Consider the following 24,333-nt stretch of genomic DNA (forward strand, 5'->3'; position numbering starts at 1 on the left):
CGGAGAATGGATGGAGCTGGTTTTGATCGACCGCATCACAACTCCTCTGGGACAGACGAGGCCCCCGCCTCCCCTGCTGCAAACATCTGCCTGAACCTGGCACACGCTGCCTCTGCTGCTACACTTTCCAACCCTACTGTTGCTTTATTAAATATAAAATGGGGAACGTTCTCTTGAAGTCAGGATGTCCTTCAGTGCAATCTGCTTTGACATAAGGCATTTTGGGGGCAGTCATTTCAGAATGGGCTTCTGCCTTCTGGAAGAGTCAAGAGTTCAGTCCCGTATCCACCTTCTCTCTAAATGCCCTACCATGTCAAATCCTCTTCTCTTCTGGTCTGCCAGTGCTTGTAAAGCCATCAGTGTCCGAGTAAGCCAGTCCCTGGGAGCAAGGAGACAACCAGCCGACAGTTACAGCGCTGGCGAGGCGGAGCTGAAGTCAGCATGGGCTTCAGTAAAAGGGGAGGGGCAAGACTCTCACCTTTAAATCCTTCTTCAGGCATACAAACTGGGGATGGGAAGAGAGAGACATCATGTTAGAAGTCTCCTGACAGTCACTTCTAAAAGGATCCTTTGTGTGAGCGCAGCGCGCTGTGGCACTCAGCTGCACCTCCAGCCGACAGCCGCAGGAAAGCTTCAACATCTCAATTTTCCCCTCACGTTTCAACCCAAAGCCAACACAGCCCTACACAGCCGCCCCTGTCCCTGCCAGAAGCACAGCAGCAAGGCAGCCTCCCAAATCCCAGACCTCCCCCCCAAGCACACAGGGCTGCCCTCCCTCACCTTGCATCACATCGTCCATCGCCGCATAATCCGCAATTGGCTCATCAGCCTGAAAGCAAAGAGGACAGTTACCGAGCGCCCGGCAGAGTGCATGGGGTCACGCTCCTTAAGGAGGCTCTTCTTCCCCAAAAAGCTGCAAGGGAAGAGCCCAGCAAAGCAGCTCAGCTCTCTGCTTTCCTTCCTCCCAGAGCCGCGCTGCTCCTGCCTTACCTTGAGCAGGATGACGGACTCGGGGATGACGCCCAGGCTGCCGAGCGTCGCTGTGTCGTCGCTCAGGATCTTCCCATTGATGGACAAGTTCTGGTCGAAGGGAGCAACTGAAAATGCATGCATGATCTGTGCCAACACAATGAGACACGCTGGTTTTGTGCGGAGGAAAAAACATACTGCTGAGCTGCACAAAAAGACCGCGTGCAGCGCACACACACACACAGACATTGCACACAGACACACATTGCCGCCGCTGGGGACTCAAACTCTTCCCTCCATCTCCTCCCAGCTGCGCTCTCCTGACTATTAACCTCGTGGGTTTTTTATTCCAGAAGACACATTTCTTGCAGCAAGTCCGCCTTACCTGTATTTTCAGCTCTTTCAATGTTTGGTTAGCAGAAACGAGCAGTGCTTTCTCCCCCCTGACCTTCCGGTGCCGGGTGCTCCGCCGGATGCCCTGCTTTTGGTAGGAGACGTAGCTCTGGTGTGAAAGCTTCTGGCGCTTCGCACCACTGTTGCTCTGAAAGAGAGCCAGGCATGAGGAGCTCAACCGCGGGCACTGCACAGCTCACAGCTCCCTCCCAGGCTGCAGCACTGCCCCAGGGGAGCACTGACACATGCAGCACCACCAGGAGAGTAGGAAGACCAAAGAAACTTCAACTTCTGCTCCTAGCATCAGCACTGAGCTTATCCTGATGTCGCAGTGATCCCTCCTCTGCACCGTGGTGTCACCTGCACTGTGATACAGCACCAGCAGTGCCCTGGTGCCAGGAGGCACAGGCCCCATTGTCCTTCCATTTGGGACGTAGCATCAGAAATAAGAGGATTCGGGGTGACCCAAACATCAAGTGGGCAGGTCTCTCAGCAGAGGCTTTTGACTTAGCTGGCTTTAAAACCAAAGAGTGCAGGCACAAAACCAGCCCCAGTAATGCAAACGGAGACAAAATGTGTAGTATGACTGCCAGGATGGGACACATGGGCACTGCTGCTTTCCCTCTGCCCCATAAGATGCAAACAGAGGAGAGCTGTTCCATCACACTGATTCAAAGAGGCTGGTGCAGAGCAGAGGAACCTCGCAGTGTTTTGATCTCTACCTGGTTAAAATCTGGGTCTTGCTCCCCCTCTGGCTTGTTTTCCTCCCTTTCCTCTTCAGCTTCTGAGCTGCTCACGTTCAGCTCCGGAGCAGCATCCTTCATTACCTGAAGTCATAAAAATCATTCTCCATAACCCAGACTGTCACATCATGGCAAACAGCTTTCAAGACTTCAAGGATGCCACCTTGATCAAATGAACCGAGCTAGAGAAACCCAGAGATCTGCTCCACGTGCTCGGGGAACACTCTCCCCCCAGCTGCACTGAGCCATAGGGACCAGGCCTGGGAGAAGATGCAGCTCTGGAGCTGCTCTGTTGGACTGCAGCTGCTGGTGGCCAAGCAAACCCCACTGCGGGGACATCCTGCTTCCTGCAGCTCCAGACCTCTCCAGGCAAAGGGAACGTCTCTGGGGGCCTGCACTGATTTCTTTCCCATTAGCTGGCTGCTCCTCCACTCAACTAAGTGTATTACGAAAGCCCTAACCCCGAGAAAGGAGTATTATCTGTAAATTATACACTTATCCATCCCTGCAGCAGCCCGAAAGAGGCACTCACCGCTGTTATTTATGGGTCTGCAGTTTGTAAGTAAAATGAAATCTAAATAATTGACACCAACGTACAGAACGCAACACCCTGTTCACCTCCCGCAGGCTGCACGGCTCTGCTGGGCGCTGCACGGCCACGCTCTGCCTGCAGTCTGCAGGGAGCACAGCTGCGCTCTGCACCCCAGCTGTCCAACAGCTCCCTTCCCCATCCAGGTCTCTGAAGTTCAAGACTGCAACTCCCAGCTGTCCGGCACCAACTGCAGCATCCCTAGAGCCTTCTGGATTCCAGCAGTGCTGCCCTATGCTGACTGCTGACTGCACGGGGCCGTGGCTTCCCGCTGGGAAACGCTCCCTGACTGTGAGGCAGAGCTGGCAGGAGGGGAGCAGTGGTTCTGAGCACTGTTGTGGGCACTGCCCCACCAACGAGGGATCAGCGTGCCAGCTCTCGCCCCCTCTTGCCAGCCCCAGCTGCCGGGTGAAGAATAGCAGCCTGTTCTCACAGCCCTGTCCAGCACCACGACAAAAAGCCCTCCTCCGCACTGGAGCCAAGCACCGCGCTGGGATTCAGCCCCTAGGCAGGCTGCAAAGCCACAACAGTGGCTCCAGACCACATTCTGTGCTCCGCTCTGACAGCTTAGTTGCAGATCTCCGGGTTCCACCTCATCCCTCAGAACAGGGCTGGGAGGGAGAAAGAAATCAGCAGAAGCCTGTGAGCTGCCTTGCCCTGCCTGCAGACAGCCACTCGTCTGGCCACGTGGGTTCACAGTTGGGGCAGCTTCTGAACAGTGAAATGGTGCTGGGATGAGGGAGGGCCGAAGGAGAGATCTGTACCTTTTTATTATCCACCACTTTATGGATGTAGATGGTCGCTTGGGTGTACTCGCGTAAGTCCCGCTGCTGCTGGCACAACAGCCCTTCTCTGCACTCTGGACACAGTTCTGGGGAGGCACAAAGGAAAAGGCATTTAATTGCTTCAGCTCCTTGGAGACAGCAAGCACTGCACCTGCCCGGCGCTGTTCCTCGCCAACCCACAGCGCAGCTCAGCAGGATCCACAGGGATGTGCCCAAGCAGGGCCGGGTCCCGCAGCACCGCGGAGCAACGCGGCAGGAAAGCTCACTCACGGGGCTCGGAGCTGTACAGTGCGCTCTCGGGCTCCCCGGCTACTCGTGTGCGGGTGATTTTGATGACGTGATCCACCACAAAGAGCTTTTGAATCCTCTCCCACTCGCTGGGCCATATTAGAGCTATACTGTGCAAAGAAACGAGAACGTGCTTTATGACATGGGAACGCCGAGCCCAGAACAGCCTCCCCTCTTCCTCCCAGTCTGCTACTGCGAGAGCAGCAGAACCCGTCTGCAGCCCCAGCGTGCCCAAGGTAACGGAGGCACAGCAGCGTGTCCTTAGTGACGCTGCTGAGCTCCAGCCATGCCCAGCATGGCCAGAGGGAGGAGGAGAGAAGTGGAAGGTCTGCTGCTGTTAGTTCTGCCTCGCTGCAGAAGCAAGGCTGCGGAGCATTAACTCCAGCCCAGCGCCCGGCGCTCCGGGGGCAAGTCTCAGGGAAAGCAAAGCTTCAGCAGCTAGATGTTGCTACGCCCCAGTCAGGCTCCGGGTAGGCTATTGTTAGGAACTAGCCAAGCTTAAGTAAGCTCTTTTTTCCTGAGCCAGCATCCTTGGACAATTTGGGTCTCGCCCTGCATGGAAATTTATAGTGAGATATGCCTGAGGAAGCAGCTGCGCTCCCTTTGTTTGGGGGGGAGCGCGTGCTCCTGGGTCGCCCATAGCTCAGTGAGCTTTGGGAAGCTCCCCGGGGCTCTCAGGGCAAGGCAGAGGTGAGAGGAGAAGGAACTCACAGCTTGGAGTCTTCTTTGGTCATGGAAGCATAGGTGAACATGAGGCCCCCATGGGGGCAGAGCAGAGCACTGTTCCCCAGCGAGGAAACGGGGCTGCACCGCGTCGGCCTCCTGCTCGGGCAAAGGGAAATGGGGGAAGTTATGGCACAGAGAGCAAGAAAGCACAAGTCTGCAGGCAGCAAGAAAAGGAAATCGCAGGTGGGTATGTGCGGGTGACATTCCAATGGGGAATGTGACACTGCCACCGACACGGCATCAGAGCTGTGCTCCTGAGCACTGCAAAACTGCGCTCCTGTCCCGCACAGCCCGCACCACACGCAGCCCATGGCAACGGTGACCTCTGCCTGGGATACAGCTCCAGGCAGATGAAAAAACTAATCAGGTTACTATCTAATCTGACCATCTGGTTAAGGCATGGTAAACAAGGAAATTCAGATTCTTGCAGTGTATTACAATTGCTGCAAGTGCAGGGTCCAAGTCCTTCCAAACCAGCTTCCTTGTTTCTACGCACACAGCTCTGGGCAACACCAACTCAAAGCCCCAAAACCAAACAGAAAGTACCAAAGTGCTCAGCCCAGTTACCTGACAAATTTCCTCCATTCTTCTACGAAGAACTGTGAAACAATATACAGCTCGTCTGTCTCCTGGAAGGGAAAAAAACCCCACGGCCTTCTGTTAATTAACCCAACAACAGAGAGGCAATGACTGTTCAGCTTTTTCTGCAGCGCTCATTCTCTTTGAGACCTCAGCATTTTTACCATGACAACTCCATCCAAGCGCGCTGGGAAAGCCAAGTAAAATAATTTGAGATCAAGTACCGAGCACTTACATTACTAATCTTGTGTTTATTACAAAGTTAATTTAGCTTCAGATCCAATTACCTGTAATTCATAGCAGGAAACGGCCATTTCCCCAGAGCAGCTCTCCGGCACTGGGGCTCCTTTGGCTGAGTACCACTCCTCGGGACTGGGGGGCACTGAAGCAGATCCCTCTGTGTACCCCGAGCATGGGGTGACACCACCCCACCTGCCCCCACTTTCTGAACACTATCAGCAGGGCTGCGCTGCGTCGGTACTTCCAGGGATGGATGTAACCATCGAGAAATGCCACTCCGCTTATCTGACTCCAGGCCAGCGACAGCTGGGTGGCACACGAGGACTCCCGTGTTCCAAAGGCAGGGCTCGGCGCCAGAGCAGCTCAGCAGGGGTACAGCTTCCACCCAAAACCTCCCCCTGGCCCCTACCTGTGGCCAGCTGCCCAGGCAAGGCCGGCATTTGTCGTGGAACAAGTTCTGGAGGGATGTCTTCTGCTCACTGGCCATCATCTTGTGCAGTGCTTCATTTTCTTCTCCTTCGCGCTCCAAAATCTGCACAAAACAGGTTGGTGCTTCAGTTCCTAGCAGCTATTCACAGGTGACATTGTTTTTCCCCACTGTACTGGAGAACGTCAAAGAGGAAACCAGAAACATGGCCACGTATTTACAGCCAGCGGAGGGGCTGTGTTGTCTGCTATTCAGATACCTTGCATTGGGAACAGCACTCTTTGTTATTTGGGAACTCAGGGGCCTTTGGGAAATATTGCTTGAGCTTCTTCCAGGCTTCCTTCGACACCACCCTCCTCTCGTTCTCGGATATGCACAGGTCACCTGCAGGGAGACAGGCAGGAGAAGGGCTTTGCCCCACCGTGCTCAGCGACCGAACCAGATTGAGGAGATTAGTGGGTATCAGCGTGGGGGAAGGCATTCGTGTCAGCAAAAAGAGCCCAACTAATACACAAAGTCACCTTCAACTTCATTGTTTCTCTGCTCTGACGGCCAAAAAGCCTGAATTCACATTTAGGTTTCAGAGCCTCAAGCAGTGGATAGAGACCACGGGGAGGGGAGATGCCTGGAGAACCAAGGACTGCAATGGGCTGCTGCTCTCTGACCATGGCTATAAAGCTGAGATGTCAGGGCGACTCTGTTTTGCAGGCTGCAGACAAACCCATGCCCTGTGCAACAGGAGCCGAGTGCTTCCTGCACCCTCAGCAAACACAATCACTGCTGCGTAACCTCAGCTGCCCCATGCATCACAACAACCAGCAATTAATTAAGGCCCAATTACCCAAACTACACCTCAGCCCATACACTGTGGAGGAACATGTGAAGTACACAGATGTGGGAGGGCTGTTCTCCATGAGGAGCCAAAGCTTACCTCCAGCAGGTGAAACACAGCCTGCCAGGAGCCCCTGTGCTCCATATGGCCCAAAGCATCGGATCAGCGGGCAGCTGAGCAGCACAACACTGCCACAGCCCTAGCAGCCTGCTTCCATGCTGCATGCCTGCATTAAGTGCTCCTGTTTGCCAGCAGCAACTTTGCTGCACTGGGAACTACGCTCTCTGAAAAGCGGGTAGCACTGTGACAAGGTGTTCAAACGCCATTAACCTACAGCCTTGATGAGCCCTAACGGCAGGAGGTGTGCTGCTAATTGATGGACGCCTGCCAACAGGAGCCTCCAGCAGAACGCAGGCAGGTCGGGCACGAAGTGAGGCCCAAACACTTTGCTTGGCCAACCAAGCAAAGCACCAAGCAAAACAGCCAACACCAGGTCACAGCCTGATGTAAGTGGACACCGAAGCACAGCAGGTGGGGGAATCAATTCGCCCCGGTGCCCTGGCTGCAAACAGAAACAGCAGTTTCTGCAGTTGTGCGTAAGTGCTCCTGGGCTAGCTTCTGACACAGGGAGAACGATCTGATGCTGCCTGCTTTCTCCAGCATCTCCCCCTGCTCTCAGAGTAATGCTGCACCCCTATGCAGCACCCGCATTCCTCCCGAGGGGCCGGGCTGTGCTCGTGCCCTTTGCACCACTTGCTCCATGTTTTTAAATGTCAGGAAATGTGAAAATGAGAATAAAAATGCGCTTCTGTGGTAACTGCTCATGTTGGTCCCAGGCTAGGAAGTTAACATCTGGAGCAGTGGGCAACAACAGAAGTGTTCAGCTCCATCCCCCGCAGAGACTTACCATGTGGGCAAACAATGTCTTCATTAAAATTTAACTCTTCTTCCTCCTCTCTCTTCTCCTCATTTGCTTCATCTAATTAAAAAATAAAATAAAATAAAAATAAGAAGATTGCGCCATTTTTCTCTGAAAGAAAGGGGAAAACGTTTGGGGGAAGAAGCCTGGTTTCCCTTCAGCAGTTCTCAGCCCAGGAGAAACCTGGGAAGCGTTATTCTGTTAATCTCCAACACATGGGCCTGTGTGCCTGCAGGCCAGGCAGTGGCACGTAGGAGTGCTTTGAAGTGCGTGGAGCACAAGAGCATCCTTTGTGAGATGACAAAGGGTGCATTTGTTCCAGCTGCAGCACCGCAGGGCTTTGCTGCTCAGAGCTAACCCCAACCTCTAGGTGAGAGCGGAGCATCACAGCACGGTCTGCTCTGCTCCATGCTCTGATATCCAGCACGAGCATTGCTACACTGGAGTTTAGAACTGCTCTGCAGACAGAAGCATTGGCCATCAAATAGGAGCAACATTAAAAACAGCAATGTAACAGTTTGCAGCAGTGTGACTAAGGAGGAAGCTGGCTTGTGAGCAGTTACAGTGGACTTCTGGGAGGTGCAGCCTGCTCTGAGATCAAGGTGATCCACGGAACGGGACGTGGGACGGCCCCTCAGCTGCTGACACGGGGAAGAGAAGTGCCCTTTTCTCAGTGGAGGCCACCAGCCCCAGCAGCAGCCTGCAGATAGCATCACTGCAGTATCTGATGCTCTCGGAGCTTTCCAGCCTGACATCAATGCAATTAGCTGATCGTCTCTACTTCCATTCAAATGAGCTCCTTGCCCTCCGTTATGAAAGGAAAAAAGCTCAAAGGGAACCCAATTTCTAAGGGTTTAGAGAACAGAAGGCAAATAAAAATCCCCCCACGTCATCACAAACATATGATACAGGGATAGAAGAGAATCCAATTCATGATATTTTTTTTCTAAACCGTGTTTTGCCAGTGCTGCTCCACCAGCTGTGCTGTTTCATCCGTAGGCCTTCGCAGTAAACATCCTCAGGATAATTTTCATGTTTCTTCCTCCCCTGCGCACTCTCATTCAGATAAAAGTAGATGAAAAGATCATGTGTCTGGGGTGGTAACCGTACACAGCTCTGTAAAGCTGCTCATTACCTCATCTTCTTCTCTGGGTACGAAGATCACCCAGCAGTTTTGAAGCTTATCAAATAAAAGGCTCCTGAAATTAGGGCCGTGTGATATCAAACCACCCAAAGTGCCTTCCCTCCCTGCTCATAAAAGGGAAGTAAAACAACACACAGAACACCTGACGTGTCTTTTGTTCAGGGGATCAGTCAGAGCTGGCGGAGCTCTACGGCAGCAGAACTACCTTTGTTTGGTGCATTTCTATTCAGCTTTCCATTGCTGTGCTCTGCGTCTTCGTCTTGCTCATTTAATTGCTCCAGAGCCAACTGACGCCAGCTCCGCAAGGACGCCTTTCCAACCCAAAACCCATCGCTCCTGCGGGGAGACAGCAGCGTCAGCAATGCCAGTCACAGCCCAAATGGAAAAAGCTCGAGAAAAAGCTACTTGGGCATTGATTAGCACAGCTAAAAACATCTCTGGCGACGTCAGAAGCACCAGGACTCACGTACCCCTTGACTGTTATCTTCAGCAAGTTGGTGACAGTTTTGTAGTCTTCATTTAGCTGGTTTTTCAGACGCAGGATTCGACACCTTTCTACCACACAGTCCTTGCAAAGTGCTTTGACTGGGATGGGGGAGAAAAAAAACACTGTGTTACACTGCAGCACAGGCAGCTGAGCATCTAGCTGGTTTGAGAGCTCACATGGAAGACATGCACACCACGGTCACCCTGCATCACAACCTGAGGGGCAGCATGTAAGCAGGGGAACTGCCATGGTTCAACTCCTTTGCTGAGGTGCTGCCTGTTCCACCAGCTTGTTGGTACCAGAACGCAGAGAGCTGCGAGGGAGCTTGCACTGACACGTGAATGTGGGAGTCAGAAGGGGGGGCTGAGGTTTGCACCCCAAAGCTGTGTCACTGCTCTTCTGTGGCACAGAGGTGCCGTGCAGACACCTCCGAGGTGCCATCGTGGGAAGAGAGGGCTCCCTGCCACCCAGCTCAGGGAACTCCTGCAAGCAACCAGCTAACAGCCCAGAAAAGCTCCAAACCTCCTGTGATACTGCGCAGAACCAGGAGCAGCCCTGCATATGGTCTTACTCCTCGGGATGGGAGCAGGGGTCACACTCACATCCTTTCCTCTCCGTCATTCTCAATGAAGAAAATGCAGGTGATTTTCCAGCTGACTGAGAACGGCTGCCCTGTTTTCAGAAAGCCTTCCTGCATCATGGGATGTTCTGCTGGCTGCATTTCTTCCCCATAAGTGCCTAGCAGGAGCTGAGCTAATTTGGTCTCAGTGGGAGCTATTGAGCTCCTTTACAAAGGGAACCAAGCCTGGAGCTCGGTTCAGAGATGCCCAGGGACTGCAGAGCTAGCCCTGCCCACAAATCACACGCATGGCAGATGTGTGCAGCACCAGCATATTCACTGACGGGTGTGCGCTCCCAGCGGGTGAGGCAGCCCAGGACTGGCTGGGGTGGGTGGGGGTGAGGGGACAGAGATTTTCTTATCAGGCTTTAAAAAACATTGTGAAGAGTCTGGGGGGTGACACATGCAAGTTATGCTATTTCAGAGAATTCACTTTGTTGCTTTCTCAGGAATTCCTCTGTGCACAGCTCTCCCAGGGCAGAGCAGGATTCAGGCCTGAAACCAGCCCTGCAATCAGACTAACTGTATTTATTTGGATGCTAACATAATTGAGTGATTAAAAAAAAAAAAAAAAACAACACCACGAAGCACTCGGAAATGGCAGCACAGAAATAAAGTTATGGTAATAAAGGATGGCCCAGCGAGGCGCTCGGGCCCAGAACAAGGCTTGAGCACATGCTCAGACAGCAGGAGCAGGAGGGGGACCTGCAAGCCTCACCGTTCAGCCTGGGTCCCCCGCCGTATCTCCTATAGAAGAAGTCAGCCACGTACTCAGATATCCTCTTCATGATGCATATCTTGTCAGGATGCAGCTTCCCGTGCGAGCACAGGCAGGCTGTGTTGTCTATGGGTTTGGGAGGGGTGGACTCATCCAGCCACTTCTGCAGCCATTCCAGAGAGATGAAGTCGTACGGGGAACCTGGTATAGAAAAACAAGGAGAGAAACAAGCCCGTGCGTGTCAGCCACACAGCAGATGGCATTCTGTAATCACTCTGATATCCAACGGCACCTTCACAACCAAACGTGGCAGCTCCATCTCCGTGGGACAAGTTGGCAAACACGTGCCGCAGCTCCCGCCCAGCCCCACGGGCTGCTCTACCACTCTGGCCCAGGCAGACAAGGAGATTTACAGTGCAAACGGTAACCTGGTCCGTTTTTTTTTTTAATCCAAACGATTTCTTTTTGTTCTTGAAGCTGAGCAGCAGGCTCGCTCCTGTCTGCTCAAGGGGAAGCACAGAGCCAGGGTTCGGGTCAGTGGTGGGTCAGATCGGTACAAGCTGTGAGATGGCTTCGTATGACAACCCTGCACCTCCACCCCACGACCCACAGCGATGCACACACCCACAGAACACATATGGTTACACTGAGAGAAGGAGTGGTGCATTGTGAAGCTGCTTGCTGAGGCTACGCATGCATGGCCAAGCGGCTCATCTCAGTGCTTCTGCCCATTTCAGATTAACACACATCCATCATTTCACACCTAGGAGCAACAGAGAAGCTCCAGCAAAATACTCAGCCCCCAAACTTGCACTGGGGCTTTGCGAGGCCTGGCGTCAAACCCTCTCTCCTGCAGGATCCAGCAGCAGTGTTTCCATCTTACGCAATGCTGCCAAGCTGCACAGCCGTGACCTCTGGAGAATTGCAGCACTGTCAGAAAGGCTTTGCTAGTTAGGGATGAAAGCTGCCTCCCCCAGAAAGGACGGGCTTTTCTTTTTCCTGAGGCAGGCTTTACAAAGCTGGCGGAAAATGTGTCTGCACAGCTGCAGGGAGAAGCAGAGCTCCTGAGGGACGGGCCTGCAGCAGCTCTGAGCAGCACTGCCCCACTCAGGCTATGACAGCAGTGAGGGCAGCGCTGTCCCCAGGGCAGCACCTTAAAGCAGGAGCAGAGGAGCTGAGATTTATTCCTTTATCATGGTAGGATTGTCAAGAGCGAGCTGTTCTGTTGCTGCTGAAGGGGATAAAAATGCACCAGGGCTGTGCTTGTTGCTCCTTTCTAATGGTGACTCATGGCATATTCATACCTCCATCACGACCATCCACCGCAGCTTTGATTTATGGCTGACATTTTAACACCCCTCAGCCTTGCAGCTGAGCTGTGACACCCCCTGGTTCGTGAATTTTGCTCCAGTGTTCCCAGCCTGGGCTCACAGACCAAGCAGGCACACATGCAGGGGAGAGGTTTAAGTCCTCAGCCAAAGGCTGCTGCTCAGCTCCTTAAATCTTGCTGCTGGTTCTGAGCATGGAGCAAGCTAAAAGCTAGAAACAATGCAAACTGTCTAACGGGCCACGCAAACATCTGGAAGTCTTTAATTCCAGTTGCTGGGACTTTTTAGGAGATGTAGAGTGAAGGGAATCTCCCCACGCTGGGCAGACAGCGAGCTCCTGTATGCTTGCTTTGAAAAAGGTGGGAGAGAAAGGCAGCAGGGGATAAGGATCCTGGTGGTCAGACATGCTAAGGCAACAAGATGCAGGGAGCAGGAGGAAAGGATTAACCTCAGTCACTCATCAGGCAGGCTACGAAGCTCAGGAACGCAGCTTCGAAGCCTCAGCAATGATAAATCCAATCATTTTCTGCTGGAGGCCAAGCATTCCTGTACCTGCAGGTTAATTTAGACCAACAGCACTGCAGCTTGACGTGAGTTGGCAATCGGAGACTGGGCAGTTATTCTGCCTCGATGCCACTGAGCTCTTAACGAGACGAGCTGCTCACCGGGCAGAAGCAAGCAGTCACAATGCATGGAAGCACACAGGAGACTGACAGGAATGGAGCAAGAAGGGAATTAGCAATGCCAAAGGCCATTAGAACAAGCGAAAAGAGAGAAAAATAGGTTAAGGCAGATAAGCAAGTGAAGGGAAGCAAATCCAAGCATGCACACAGCAACAACAGGCAGTGATCGCCTTCCTCGCCCAGAGGGCCGCAGCCACAGGGCCGGGCTGCAGGTTAGTTATACAACATCACTAATCTTAGCAGAGGGCTACTAGAAGAGACTACCACAATGTCTTACAGACCAGCTTCAGCAGGTAACCTTTGGTAGAGCTCCTTCACCTCTTCGTGCTTGATTTTGCCCCTGGCCACGCTCTGTTTGCGCATCTCGGCCATTTCGTTGCACCACTCCTCAAACTTGCAGTTGTCACGTTCCACCAGCTCCTGCAGGAAAGCTGTGGGGAAAGGGAAAAAGAAAAAGCCACCTCTCACCTCGGGGAGAAATGCAGTGATGGTCACTGGCCCCACAGTCAGTTATTAGGGACAACAACTAAGCCCAAGAATCCCCCCCCGTGGCTACCGACATATCAGGTTGTTCTGGAAGCAAAACACACTGACACTGCCGTTCCCAATACTTATGGCAGTAGATGATCAAACGCTGCCGTCCCGCAGGATACAAGGCACCCAACAGAATCATTTACCCAGGGCCGTGCAGGGAAGCAGTGCTTTCTGTGCTGCAGAAACCTCTGCCTGCCGAGCAGCCAACGCCGAGCGCTGGCAGCCGTGTGAAGTGCAGAGGCTGTGAATGCTGTGGAAGGACAGAGCAGCCCCAGCGCTGCCTGCCTGCTGCCCAGCAGCTCCTCCTGCTGCCAAAGAGCTGCTGCTCTCCGGGCAGAAATGAGGGCTCCTTGTCCCACAGGTGCACCTGCAGGCCCTGTGCTGCAAACAAGGGCACAAAGCCCTGATGAGACCAGAGATATGCAGGGCAGATCCTCCCCTTGCCGCAGAGGTGGAGGTAATGGGAACTTTTGCTGTCATTGATGGAAAAAAAAACTTGGAGTGGAGAAAGATAAAGCACTTCCCTTGCAATGCTGAAAAAGGCAGAGGGGTGCTGTGTGGCTTATCTGAAGGCTTTTCCTATTTAGATGTAGTTTGAAAAGCTAAAATGTTTCAGAAAAGTGAATGCCTGCGCAGCCAGAGAGTGCAGCACCCACCTTGGGAAAACACACAGCACCATGAACCAGCAGCCAGACCCGCCCGCCCTCAGGTCAGCACTGGGGAGCCAAACTGCACTTCTCTGCTGTGCTGGAAGAGCCGTTTTTAACGGCATCAAAGCAACATGCCTGGAATTTGCAGTTGCATGAAGCCTCTCCAAAACCACCAGGCTTGACGGCTGCCCTTTGCTCCATGTACCTGGCACGCCTCCATGTGAAACAAAGGCAACCACAGGGCTGCTCAGGAATTCAGAGCTGGGTGGGGAAGTTTTGCCGAGTATTGTTTTGGGCAGAGGGGTGGGAGGGAAGGGAGCCTAAGAGAGCTCAGCAAAGAGGCTGAAAGGCCGATGGGAAGCACAAACCAGCACTGAGCTGCAAGGCCTGGAGGGTGGGCTTTGAGGTTGAAATGGTGGGGGGGAGGAGGGCTGAAAAGCTTTGGTGCTGTGAGATCGGGGGGGTCCTGGAGGGTTGGAGAAAGCTGTACAGCTCACCCCCACCACCGGCCCCCACCCCTGCATTCAATGACAAGGAATGCTGACACACAGTTCGGCTCTGAGGGGAAGCAACACCTCCATCGGCCCTGCTCCACAGAAAAGGGAGAAGGAGCAGCACACTGCAGCCTCACCAGCACCAGGGGCCTAATTAACACCTCGGATCAAGTAGCACACAAACACAGAGCATCATTAAATCCACAGGGCAAACCTACAGGGATTTCTGCCACCCCCGGTAACTCCAAAACAAGATATGAGCGTGCTCACACAGCTCTTGCTGAAGGCTCGCAGCCTCTTGTTTTTATGCCATCTATCCTGAATTTGGCAGAGATTAAGCACTTGCAGAAGACACCAGCACTATTCCTCTCCAGCATAGCACGTCCCCCTCTGACAGTCAACCCGAGTGGGACATGCCCCCCTCCTCACCCCCTCCCATAGGACAAGACGTCCCCAGCAGGCCCAGAGGTGACATTATCAGGTTTACATGATCCAAGTGCTGGGGAAGTGCAAAGATTTTGCTCCATGTGATCCACATTGCGACAGCAATTCACTGTGCAGCACCAGACAGCAAATGTCCTTTGAGCACAGCCCTGAGCACGGATGCGCTCCAGAAGAGGTGGAGAGGCAAGCAGTACTCTCCCTTACCTGGCACTTCCACCGTCAGTGACTTTTCCCAGGTCTGCAGCCTGTACACCAGCATGTAAGCGTTGCGTGAGCAGTGCGTCCCTTTCCCACATTTAGGTTTACGGGTCTGAGATTTTGAAGGCTCTGCTGTGGGACACAGAAGCAGAACACAGTGAACACACAAGCTCACTCACGGGCTTCCCTTTAACAGGCCGAGCTGGCCACCTGGCTGGGCAACCCTCCTGCAGGCCTGGCGTCAGCCCAGACGTTAGCCCAAAGCAAGCCCAACTCCTTCCAGCGTTCCTGGAGGCAGGACAGTTAGAGGGACTAAATGAGGGCCCTGCTGTAAACCACCCTCCACCAGAGAGGCTTTCTTCTCTCCCCAGCCCGGCCCTGCCAAGCCAAAAGCAGCTCTTGCACAAACATTCCTCTTCTGCCTCGTGTTGTTAGTGCTGGTGTCCTGACACCAAAGAACAGGGGTCACATCCTCAGGGAAGAGAATCTACTTGCACAGAACTGTGAACTGTAAAAACAACACAGGGACAGTTCTGCTGGGCAGCTCTGGTGAGGCGAACAGCCGTGGAAATGCTCATCTCAGAGCAGCTGTCGTATGATGCAAGCTCGCGTTGCAAGAGCAACTGCTTCCAGACTGCAGGCAAGGACAGCAAACTTGTCTACAGCTGCAGAGTCAAAATTCACAAACAAACATACTAAACAAACATACTAAAAAATCCCAACCCTCTGTAGGTCAAACCATAAAATAAATATTGAAATAGTTTTTAGGAAGTGTCGTTTTGTTTCTCTCCCAAATCCTGGAGAAAAATTACAAGCATCTTCCACCATCCAGGGGACTTCCAAGATGGGTCTTTATTTTGCATTTTCTTCAAATATGTTGAGTTGTTCCCATCAGCAAGGCCTGGCCTCAGGACTTTCCCTACAACAGACCTCTGCTTTTCATTGCCAACCTCTTCCTGCTGCTGCATGCATTTGTAACGAAGACAGCAACTCTCAAATTCCAGTTTTGCTTGGAGTAGGCAACTAAAACCAGTACTTTCCTATTTTGCTTAACATTTGGTGATGAAGCCCCCGTCCAGCCTGACGGGGCTTCCAGGCATGCTTTATTTCCACCCAAGCAGCCCTGTTCTTCAGCAAGAACACTTTCTTGCAGTTAAGTACCCTTTAGAGGGTCAAGGCCACAGCAGTCCATCTGCATCTTATTTTGCTCCTCTGGGCAACTTGGGAGGTTAAAGAAAAAAGGCTGAGAACATTTTATTTCCTCTCAGGGCTCATTTTCCTCCCTTACACCACTAGATGTCTAGCCAGCTTCACAATTGGGTTGAGAGCACAGGGCAGTCAAACATTAACAGGATGACAAAGCTGCTCTGGTGGCAGCCTGCACTGACGCACACCCTGATGAAATGCAAGAAGGTGTTTATTAGCAAGAGAGCTGAAAATAAAGTGGCGTCCTGCAGGTGTTGCATAGGCAAGAGGAGAGGCAGGCTAGCATCCCACGGCTTAGGACACAAACCTAAGGGCACGTCTTCATTAAGCTGTTGTTTAAGGATGCTTTAAAAAAAGGCAGTGTTTCACCAAGTCCAATGACTGGTGCTGGAAATGCAGCACAACAGAAGCACCCAGGTGGAAGAGTGTTTTGGGAATGGGTTACTGGCGCTGTAAGAGGACACCAGCAGGAGGCGAGGTGACAGCAGCACAAGGAAAAGCAAAAAGCACAAACTGAAAAAGGCTATCTTGGATTTTTTGGACCGAGATTGGTCTGAACTCTCTGCCGCCTCCTAATACAGCCAAAGATTAAAACAACGCCGTGGAAATGAAAACAGCGCGTTAAGGAAACTGACAACCGTGCTGTTATCTGCTCCTGAGCCTCCTCCTGCACGCTGGCCAAGGAAGCAGCTGCTCCACCCCGATAGCAGCACAACTTATCAGCGTGTTATCTGCATGTTATGTGGCAGCAAGAGAAATACTAGAGGAAAGGGAATGATCACGAGGCACGCGTAAACACTTGCATGGGGCTGCAGTGAAGATCTGGCAGCAATTAACAGAATTGCCATTTCACACCTTACTGCTAAGATGTGACAGCATGTGTAGGAGCACTTTTGTTTTTAGGAGCATCAGGGCCTTCACGTATTCAGCCTCCGTGAAAAGAGTTATTTTAAAAGGGCACTCACAACTCAAAGATTTTACCTAGATCTTCCTCAATCCCCAGCTGCAGTTTCTTGCCCTCCATCTTCTCGATGTCTTCGTCGTTGAATTTGTACCACTCTCCTGTCTGTGGGTCCTTCACGTGGGCGATGTAGTGCCCTGAGTATGCACTCACACCTCGGTGTATGAGAACAGCACTCAGTTCATATACATAAACACCACCTGGAAGGGAAACAGTGGTTATTTAGCTCCTGCTTTCTTCCCCAGCACTTCAGCTTTCTGCAGGGTAGCATGCAAAGGCTGCACCTAGCTGCCCAAGCCCTCTTCACATTGCTAGTTAGAACTCCTGCAACCTGCCCAGCTAGGCACAGGCAGCTGCTGCTCAGGCTTCCAACAGCTCTGGACAAACTCCTCAGCTATGAGCAGATTCAGACAAGATCCCCTCTCGTTTGTTGAGAAGTAACTGCCAATTACCACAGCGTGCTACTCACTTTTTTGTTCCATAAAAGGCTTCATGTCGAGCAGCTCAGAGAAGCCAATGTAGGTGTTCAGCTTTTTCTTATGGCCAGTTTGTCTGTGCGAAGGCAAATGGCCAAGCTTCAGTTCAGGGGACAGCAATAACAGTTCACATCTCACAGTAACTTTCCTCGAAGCCCACCGAGCATCCCAAGAGAAGCTCATGCACGCACTCAATCCTCAACATCTCAAACCAATGCAGAAAGAGCAGAGCAGATGGCTTTCCAAAGGGCTTCCGAGCACCCAAGGCACTCCTGCTTTTACAGCACGCGCTCCAGAGGAAGGCTTACCTGTCAAACACGAAACGCATCAGCTGCAGGTTGAGTGTGCATGGAAGACTTAGCAGCCTGATCTTCCTTGTGGCATTCTGCTTACTCTGACAAGTTTCGCAAAAATAACGATTGTCCCCTTCTAATTTTTCTTCCTGACCGGGGGAGGGGGGGGCAGAAAGAAAGATCTTGAGAACAGGTTACCCCTGCAGTCAGCCCCTCAACCCGAGCCACCCACGGGAGACTGGAAAGCACTGAAGTTATTTTAATCATTGAAGTCTCCACCCAGCCGCCTTCCAAAATAATCTACAGGTCGGAAATTTGCAATCCTCTGGGCTAATAAGGGCACTTCATAGCATAGTCATAGCAGACCTCTGTCACTTTAAATGTCAAGCCAGACCTCGGGCTGCTTACAAGGCTGCCAGGTTTGCTCTCCACTTGACCGAAGTGCATCAAGTTGGTTTAATACCACTAGGGCTAAGGAAAAAGAAAACAAAGCAACTGCCCTTTTAGGAGATCACGCAGACCAAGTTAATGTACAGCCACATTCTAGCCTGGAAATCGCAGTCCTTTGGGGCCAGAAAAACACACATCAGCCAAAGAAAGGAGAGTCTGTGCCTGGACAGTGCCAGCGGCAGGATTAGGCCTGAGAACTGCAAATCCAACCGTGTCATTTGGAGGAGGACCACACAGATGGAAGCTCCCCGTGTCAGGGCAGCAGCACTGCTGCCTGCATGCAGCCACCCCTTCGTGTGCACACAGCGCTGTGGTTTTTGCCAGCACACCTGGAAGGAGCAGCGTCACACTGCAGGTCAGCTCTGCACCCAGGCCTCCAGCCTTTGCCAGGGCAGCAACTCCAGATTCCAGCAGATTTTCGAGTCAAAACAGAGCACTTGCAGCTGTTCCCTCAGCCACTCTGGGGCCTTGCTAGTATTTTTTGAGAGCTGTTTCAGAGCAGGGAATGCCTCCTGTTGCTATGCAGATGAGCACCGATATAGACAACACAAAAAGCAGCCATTCTCCCGGTGCTATCCATGACAAAGCACGTAGGCACTTTTGGTCAGACTTTTTTTTTTCCAGGGGCTTTTTCACAGCTTTCCTGGGAAGGCATTATGACTAAACACAGCTTCCGAAGTGCTGGAGTGCATGACTGGGTCCTCTTTTTTGGATTCACATAAAAGCATTTCCTTTTGCATTCATCTCCCCGAGTCAGCTCAGCTCCAGCAGCATACCGACCTGAGAAGCTGTTAGTTGATGGAGGGAACAGAAACACCTCACTGAGAACAGCACAGCTCACAAATCAACCAGCCCATACCTTCAGAAACTCTGTTATGCAGTCTGTCAGCTGCTTGTGCCCTTGGATGTTTAACTCCAGCTCATAAAACTTAGACACGAGTTTGGATTCCCTGCCACACTGGTTGCAGCTAGAATAACAAGAAAACACAAATGCATGAGAAAAGTTCACCAGCTGATGAGTTGCAACTCCCCAGCCACCAGCAGCCCTCCCCCTGTAGCTACGTAAACAGCTACCGTGGCACATCACAACACTGCAGGACAGCGTGCAGGATAACAGCACCTACCAGTAAAACACGGAGCACCTGCTTACAACTCCAGAAGCCTCCTACACAGCATTTCAGCAGCTTACCTGCCTGCTCCAGCTGTCAGGAGGGAAATTTCCCCTCATATCCTTCTCAAATATTTAAATATTCCTCCCAAAGACCACATACTTACACCGTGACATAGGCGTACTCCCCACAAAACTGTTTCTGAACAATGTTTCGAACGTCTGGATTTTTTTGTTTGGATAAAGTATCTTCAAGCAGTGACATGAACAGTTTGGAAAATTCCTGGGCATCCTGGAACAGAAAGCCGAGGTTTTAACAATACGCCATGGCACAAAGCGCAATCACTGCTAATTTACTGCAAATTAACAGAGCCCTACACACAGCCTGCGCCGAGACTCCAGCGTGCCCTGAATAGAAAGAGACCGGTTGGGAGAACTAAAGAAAAGAGGAATTTGCCTAAGAGGAGCACAAGGCTCCCAGCGTGAGAGCACAGCAGGAGCGAGGCTGGCTCTGGGCCAGCAGCTTGGGGTGGCTTTGACTTCTGCCCCGCTGCTCGCAGGGTTCTGGATGGAAAACAGCGGCTCGTTAACCACGTCAATCCCTTCGTGCTCCACCTGGCGTGCAGACATCAGCTCCTGCTGCCCAGCCATGGAGACACGGCGTGCTGCTCTGCCCTGCCAGATCACAGCAGCTCTGAAGGGGATGCAGGAGCAGCTTGCAGAGCACTGGCTGGGTGGGAGTCAATCTCACCAGCCTGCCATTCCTGCAGAGCTTTCTGTCTTGTTAACGCTCATTAGTCAAAGCCTCAGCACACAATACGAGCTGCCTGCACCGAGCGACACGGGGGAAATAAAATTGAGAAGCTGCACTGTGGCTTTGCTCCCTTCCTCCTGCAAGGCCCAGGAGCTGCTCCACACCCCTTAGGGCAATCCTCTCCCCACAGCACTCTGCCTTCTGTGCTGCCTCTTCCCTCCTCCAGAAAACAAGCTGGCTTTCACCTCGCCCGCCCAGCCCTCAGCTCTCCTCTCAGTGCTGAGCCTGCTGTGGTCCCACAGCTCCTCTCTCTGGTTCCTACCACTGTCACAACGGCACGTGGCACTTGGCCGGCCTTTAATCACTGGTCACTAACGACCACTTCCTTCCCAAGGACAAGGAGCGACCTTCCCCTCCCTCATCCTCCCCAGGCATTGTATGCCGGCGCTCTGGCTCCGATTTCAGCTGTCCTCCCTTACTACTCAAAGCTCATTTGCAAGCTCTATCCTTCTCTTCAGCCCCCTTCAGTATCCGGAGCAGCCCCACACTGCACTCACCTCTCCCAAAAGCAAGTTCTCTGCTTACAGACTCGTGCAGGACCTCAGCCTCCCCGAGGAGTTCTGCAGTACAAAGCCCTTCCCAGTGCCTCTCACTCTGGGAAACGTGGTCCTGGCTCACTCCTCAGCAAGCTCAGTGTTCTGGAGCAGGTGCTAACGGTGCCAGTCCTCCTCCTACACCCACTCCAGGAAGGGCCTGAAGCACTTCTCCTCCCTTTGTGTTTGTACAAATGAGGCTGAACAGCAGACCCCAGCTCAGAGATCGCTCAAATAACACCTAAAAGGGCAGTTTCACGCTTCCTTAGAGGAGGTAATTACAGGCAAGACTCAAGCCTACCTGCTGCTGGCCTGTATCCAAGCCCAGGGCTTTGACAAACCCAGAGGGATCGATGTATCGCCTTCTGCTGTTCTGCAGCAAGGCAAACAAGTACTGAAGATGCTCACAGATGGTCTGAGGCTCATAGTCTATAAAAAAAAAAAAAAGACAAACTGTACAAGTTAACTGTACAAAGAACAACTAAAAAAAAAAAAAAAAAAAAAAAAATCACACTTTAGTAGAGCTGTTTTAAACCATCATGAGATCTGATGTGGTTAATGTCAGCGATGACAGCTTACTGTCCTGGCTTCAGCAGAGACAGAGTTCATCTTCTCCACAGTGTTTGGTACAATGTTATGTTTAGGAGAAAAACAACGCTGATAACATCCCAATGCTTTAGCTGTTGCTGAGCAGTGCTGCACAGAGCCAAGGACGTTTCAGCTTTCCAGCTGCTCCTTCTGCCCTGCTAGCCAGGGGGCTGGAGAGCACGAGGTGCTGGGAGGGACAGAAGCAGGAGAGCTGACCTAAAGCAGCCAAAGGGATATTTCATGAAAAACGGCATCATGTGAAACCAGAAAACTGAGACTGGAGTGGCAGCCACAGCCACTGCTCCGGGCACCAGACAGCAGGTGATAAGTAGCTGCCTCGTGCACCGCTTGTTTTATAAACACTCAGTAAAATACCATCGCATTCATTTCCCTCTTCCTTTTCTGCTGTAGTAAAGAGTTCTTATCTCTACCCACAAGCTCTATTTTTTTCCTCCCAGTTCTTTCCTCCAACTCCGTGGGAGAAGAGGCAGTGAGCAAAGAGGTCGGAGCTGAGCTGCTGCTGGGTGCCCACAGAGCACCAAGCCCCAGCACAGGCCAAACATCCCGCAGCGCCCAACGTGAGCTGTCAGAAAACAGCTCGAGCCAAACAGCAAGGTGCTGTTCACTGAGTACAGCAAAAGCGGGGTGGCTCAGAGCACGCCTCCAGCACAGCACCATGCAGAAGGTGCAGCAGCACAGCCCCTCACATCCAGCACCTGAATCCTCACCATCCATGGCACCAAGCACAGCTTTCTAACTAGAAATCCCAAGCGAGTTTTTAATCAAAACAGATCACTGTGATTTGAAAAAAATGATAAGGATGGTTTAGCTTCATTTGCTCCTAAAAGCTGAGTGAGGGACTTGAAGAGTCACACAGAGATGGAACCAACAGCTGTAGCATTATACCACAAACGCACTCTCAAATTCTACATCACCAGGTTTTAGAAGAAAACGAGGAAGACCTCTTCACTCACAGCAAAATAAAAAAAAAAAAAAAAAAAAAAAGCCTACTGTGAAAAGTTTCTACTGACCTTTGTCCTTGGGGATGCTCTTTCTGACTGTGTGCTCATTGCTGGAACACAAGTAGAGGGCTTGCCGGAGCTCCAGATTAAGAAACCACATCTGCAAGAAGGTGTTCACATAGCACGTGGCGCCGAGGTTCTTTAAGCCCACAAATGCATTCTGGTGTGAGAAAGAAAGCAACAGTTATCATCTGCCACTGCCGAGAAGCAAGCAGAAATGCAGCAGTTGGGGTGGGAGCAGCGGAGGCACCGTGCATCCCTCTAACAGCTGGGACAGGTGTGACACAGAGGTGCCTCCCGCCTTGTCCTGGGTCAGGATGCAGGCTGTACCTTCTTGCGGCGCTCGCAGTTGGGATCATCGATGTTGTGGAAGCTGTTCTCGTCAATCTCGCCCAGCCAAACGTGCTCCCCGATGCCCACCAGGCAGTTGGGGTTTCCCCGGCAGTTCCTCCTGCAGGACCAGCACCAGGACCATCCGTCACCCATGGAAGGGACAGAGCCCCTCGTCTGGGAACTCGGGGGGGAAGGTGGGGACAGCAAGGGGGACTGGCAGCGTCCCACACCTCCCCAAAACACAGGGCTGTGAGAGAACTGGGGAGCCCACAGAGGGAGGATGGAAAGCGAGCCCCAGGGGCATGCTGAGAGCCGGAGGGAGCAAAAGGGGGGGGGGGGGGGGGGGGGGGGGGCAGGGAGTGGTGCGGGCCCCCAACGAGCCCAGGCCGCATATCCGGGGACAGACAGGGAGAGGGACCCCCAAGCTCCGGGGATAACGCGGGAAAGCGCTCCGGGGAGCGCGGGGGGCAACGGAGGGAGCTGGGGGAGAACCACGGCCCTGAAGGTCCAGGAGCGGAGGAGAGCCGCTGCCACACAGCCCCGGGGGGAGGCGGAGAGCGGGGACCGCGGAAGGAGACGGGGGAAGGAAGCGAGGCCCGGGGCCGGGAGCTCGGGCCGGACCCGCCCGTACCGGCAGGCGCCGCGCTGGCAGGGCTCCAGCCTGACGCGATAGGCCGCTTCGATGTGCTCCTGCGTCACCGCCTCGGGCGGCACCGTCTCGGTCCAGCGCCAGGCCGCCTTCTCCAACTGCAGCCGTGGCGCCATCGCCGCCCCCGGCCCGACCCGGCCCCCCCCGCCGCCGTCAGGACCGGTAACGGCGACGCGGTAACGCCCGTTGTGGCGCGAGTTGATGACGTCACATCCTGCGCGACGCAGCGGGCGGGGCCTACCTCCGGCGGAGCCTGCTTCCGGCGAGGCCGCTTCCAGCCGCCATTACGCGACGCCGCGGCCGTCCTGCAGCGCTCGGGTCGGACCGGTTTGATCCCCGCGGCCGTCAGCTCCGCCCCGCGCCGTCTCACGCACCGCCCTCAGGGCCCCGCAGCCGCCTCCATACTTCCTCGGACCCCATGCCCAACCTCCTCCGCACCCAATCCCTCCGCAGCCCTGTATCCGTACCCCTCACACCTTCATATCCGCGTCCGGTCCCCCCGAGATCCTGCGTCCCACCCCTCCCCCGTGCTCCTTCATCCACTTGTCCCGGGTCCCCATAGCTGCACCCGCGATCCCCCCGTATCAGTCCCGCGGATCCATACATCCCCCCTCCGTAAGCATCTGCTCCAGGCTCCCCCACGTATTCAACCCCATGCCCGCACCCCCCCGTGCTCCCTTTCCAGACCCACACCTCCGTGCCCCACCCAAAGCACCGGCTTCCCCCTCTCCTCCCCCACAGAGCCCCCGGTTCCACGTGGAGCTCTGTGCCCTCGTTCTTCCTGGATTTCAGATGACAGCCCCAGGCGCAGACCCACACACGGCCCCCACACTCGTTCTCTCTCCTTTAATGGGTGTCCCAGCACAGGGGGGCTGGGGGGGCCCGCTGTCCCCGCCAACACCCACGATTGTCCCTTGTGCCCCCCACTCAGGTGCCACCCCAGGAGGCACCCGAGCGGCCCGGCCGCCCCAGTGTGGCTTGGGTCGGGAGTGGGGAGGGGGGGGGGTGTAAACATTCCTGTGGGGTCCCGGCCCCCCCGGAGCCATCCCAAGGCAGCGAAGCACCGTTTTCTCGTGGCTTTTTGGAAAAATAATAATAAACCCGACAAAAC

General features: G+C 53.4%; 1 protein-coding gene across 6 annotated transcripts; it reads right to left on the reverse strand.

Annotated features, from left to right (window-relative positions):
- Positions 1 to 356: 356 nt before the first annotated feature.
- On the reverse strand, positions 357 to 23,338 carry LOC306954324 (ubiquitin carboxyl-terminal hydrolase 48; the record flags this gene model as incomplete). 6 transcript variants are annotated; one of them, XM_079545397.1, is made up of 27 exons in its annotated part: positions 357 to 379; positions 479 to 505; positions 781 to 829; positions 991 to 1,116; positions 1,355 to 1,510; positions 2,085 to 2,189; positions 3,459 to 3,565; positions 3,750 to 3,877; positions 4,479 to 4,589; positions 5,061 to 5,122; positions 5,722 to 5,844; positions 5,999 to 6,123; positions 7,479 to 7,550; positions 8,840 to 8,967; positions 9,105 to 9,219; positions 10,459 to 10,659; positions 12,751 to 12,900; positions 14,796 to 14,918; positions 16,977 to 17,156; positions 17,426 to 17,508; positions 17,741 to 17,874; positions 19,035 to 19,143; positions 19,451 to 19,575; positions 20,932 to 21,059; positions 22,250 to 22,400; positions 22,571 to 22,691; positions 23,205 to 23,338. In XM_079545397.1, the coding sequence occupies 27 exons, from the start codon at positions 23,336 to 23,338 to the stop codon at positions 357 to 359; spliced, it is 3,096 nt and encodes a 1,031-aa protein (XP_079401523.1). The 6 variants fall into 6 exon arrangements, with proteins under 6 accessions (XP_079401523.1, XP_079401521.1, XP_079401522.1 ...); XM_079545395.1 differs by having other exon boundaries at positions 8,840 to 8,970; XM_079545396.1 differs by having other exon boundaries at positions 14,796 to 14,921.
- Positions 23,339 to 24,333: the final 995 nt, after the last annotated feature.

The sequence above is a fragment of the Tetrao urogallus genome, assembly GCF_951394365.1.
Source record: "Tetrao urogallus genome assembly, chromosome: 21".
Taxonomy (NCBI): Eukaryota; Metazoa; Chordata; class Aves; order Galliformes; family Phasianidae; genus Tetrao; species Tetrao urogallus.